Below are 2,615 nucleotides of genomic sequence, written 5' to 3'. Positions count from 1 at the left end.
CAGGTACTCAAAAATCTGTTTTCCAGAAACTTTTGTCAGTAGTTGTTTCCAAAGACAAACTGATGCCTAGAAAATCAGACCGTTTCTCCGGAGCACCATTTTTCATTAGCTGTTTTAATTTGCAAGCTTTAATTTGCTATTTGCAACAGCACCTGGGGCTTAGTTCCTAAAGAAAATAAACATCATTTTAGTTTTATTAAGTCCAACTCTAATGTTACTGCCAGTCCTGCTCTGGTCTTTCAAGGCACGTTGGTTGACGAAGATGTGGCGGTGGGGGTGAGGAGCTTGTTGAGCAGTCACTCGGCTGAGGTGTCCCCAGCCCTCCGCTGTCAAACACCATTGCGTGCAGCTATTCATGGGCACAGAGGAAGCGTAACGACCACAGAGCCCAGAATGTGCTGTGCGTATTTCTGTACGATCTAGACACTATTAGCTCAAATCTAACTGTAACAGGTAAAGAGCAGAACAACGCAGCTAAAGCTGTGTACACACACACCTCTTAGTTTCATAGCTTAGTACTGAACCGGTGGCTCCCATCAGATCCCCGAGCAGATTGAAAGCAATGCCATGGGATCCTGAGGAAGGGATGTGGAGGGGAGCTGTGATGCCTCACGCATCCACGAGTGCCTTTAATCACAGAAGATAGGCCACCCCTCCTCCTGTTTTTAACCCAACTCTGCTTTTCTGTGGTGTTCACAGGGGAGACCGGAGTTTTCAGAAGTGGTCACAAAGTTAGAGGAGTGTCTGTGCAATATCGAGGTAAGGACCTGATTTCTGCCGCAGGGTGTCTGTGCGTATGCCACGTGGTCGGGAGTTCGAGTGGGGAGGGCAGCAGCAGTGGAGGAGAGTGGGGACTTGGAGCCAGATAAAGGCTTATGGTACATGGGGGTGCAAGGGGGTGCCAGGAGGAGGAGGAGGGACTGGACATAGCTGTGAGCATCAGGAGCTACTCAGAGAGGTCACTGAAGAGAGAGAGTGATGGGTGGTGTGGGGATGCCCTTCACAGCTGCCTGGGCAGAGGTTTCCATCCCATCCATCCCACCCAACTGCTTGGTTTAAAAAGAGGAGAAGACAAACTGGCCAAGACTCTTATGAGAAAGGGAAAAGGAGAAAACATAAGCAGGACAAATGCAATGGCAATTCATGCTTTGGACAGTGGCTATGGCACTGCTGGATGTGTCAGCCTTCAGCCTGCTGTAAGATCAGTGGCCAAAGGGAAAGTAAATGGTTCCAGGCTGCAGTTCCTGAAATTATAGTTTCTGTGTGTATTTGTGTGCGTGTGTGCATGGAAGAGTCTAAAAAAAAAAACCCAAACCAACCTCCTTTTACAATGGCTCACTGCCCTTGTGCTTAAGGGTCAGGAAAGACCCATAACCCATTACAGTTCTTCATGCTCTGACTACAGCTGGTTGGTCCCTGTGTAGGTGGAAGCTTTTAAGTGTAAAAAAAACCCCAAAAGGTGAAGCACTCTATCACAAGAAACCATGTCATCTCTGACCTGACATCTATGATACACAGGCAGCAGTGCATGCAGGAAGAAACCTGGGGCAAGAGCTGACATACAAAGCGGTGGGGGGGAAGCATAATTTAGCTGGGGCATCAGACCTGAGCTCCACCGTGTCCGGGGCAAAGCCTTGTCTGGGAGGAGTTCTAAGGAACAAGGTCTCTAGTAAGTCAAGCACTGCAGCTGATGGCAGGTGAAGGTGGGATTGTTCTCTCTCTATTTCCTCCCTCTTTTCCTCTCCCAATAAATCATTTCTGCTCCTTTTAAGTACCCCTGACACCCGGAGTAGCAGGGACCTTTTGTGCCAGCAGGTCTAGGTCCCTGCTGCTGCAGGAACCTGTGTGGTGTGGCCAGTCTGTGTGTATAAAAACATATATCACCATGCCAGCCCTGCTTTTACACCACCCTGTCGGTCTGAAAACCTGTCCTGGAATGCTCAGACCAGGGGGCTGCGGTCAGGCAGCTCTACCATGTCCTGCTTCAGGTGGCAACACCCAAGCCATGGCTCCCAGCTGTACCACGGGTGCTCACGAGCGAAGTAACACGTGGCTGAACTAAAGCGTGTCTTCTGGAAAGCTGTCTGACCCAGCCTGAAACCCCCCAGCGAAGGCAAATTGGCCCCTTTGTCTGGCAGGCAGCACCCTGCTCTCCTCAGCTGGTCACGGCAGGAGGCACTGCTTTGCTCAGCCAAGCTCTAAAGGAAATCTGGCAGGACAGCTCCTGAGAAAGAGCTGAGGGGAGACTTGCAGACACGCACTAACAGTGCTGCCTTTTGCCTTTAAATGCAGTTAATGTCTCCAGCCTCCAGCAACAGCAGCGGCTCCCTGTCTCCCTCCTCATCATCAGACTGCCTCGTTGCACGAGGAGGTCCTGGCCGTAGCCACGTTGCAGCGCTGCGTAGTCGGTTTGAGCTGGAATACGCCCTGAATGCGCGAGCTTACGCTGTCTGGTCTCAGAGGTAGGTACCAGCCTTCGCTTGCTTGGAAGGGAACAGAAAGTCCTCCCCAGAACGCAGGCTCACCTCCCTGAAATGGGGGTTCCCTGCAGCAGGGATGTGCCCAGTGAGGGGATGTGGCTGTGCGGGGAACCAGCAGTAGAAACACACCCCAGG

The 2,615-nt window shown here is 51.4% G+C and overlaps 1 protein-coding gene across 1 annotated transcript in view; it reads left to right on the top strand.

Moving 5' to 3' along the window:
* TNNI3K (TNNI3 interacting kinase) overlaps positions 1–2,478 on the top strand; it is a 59,122-nt gene extending 56,644 nt beyond the window's left edge. Inside the window, exons 22-23 of the mRNA XM_010132903.1 lie at positions 700–759; positions 2,293–2,478. Of these exons, the coding sequence (XP_010131205.1) occupies positions 700–759; positions 2,293–2,466 (234 nt within the window). The 3' untranslated portion in view covers positions 2,467–2,478. The remainder of the gene's footprint in view (positions 1–699; positions 760–2,292) is intronic.
* The last annotated feature ends 137 nt before the right edge of the window (positions 2,479–2,615 follow it).

Source organism: Buceros rhinoceros, unplaced genomic scaffold (assembly GCF_000710305.1).
Source record: "Buceros rhinoceros silvestris isolate BGI_N320 unplaced genomic scaffold, ASM71030v1 scaffold14633, whole genome shotgun sequence".
NCBI classification, from domain to species: domain Eukaryota; kingdom Metazoa; phylum Chordata; class Aves; order Bucerotiformes; family Bucerotidae; genus Buceros; species Buceros rhinoceros.
The sequence above is the reverse complement of the archived record's forward strand: the minus strand, read 5'-3'. Positions and strand labels throughout refer to the sequence as shown.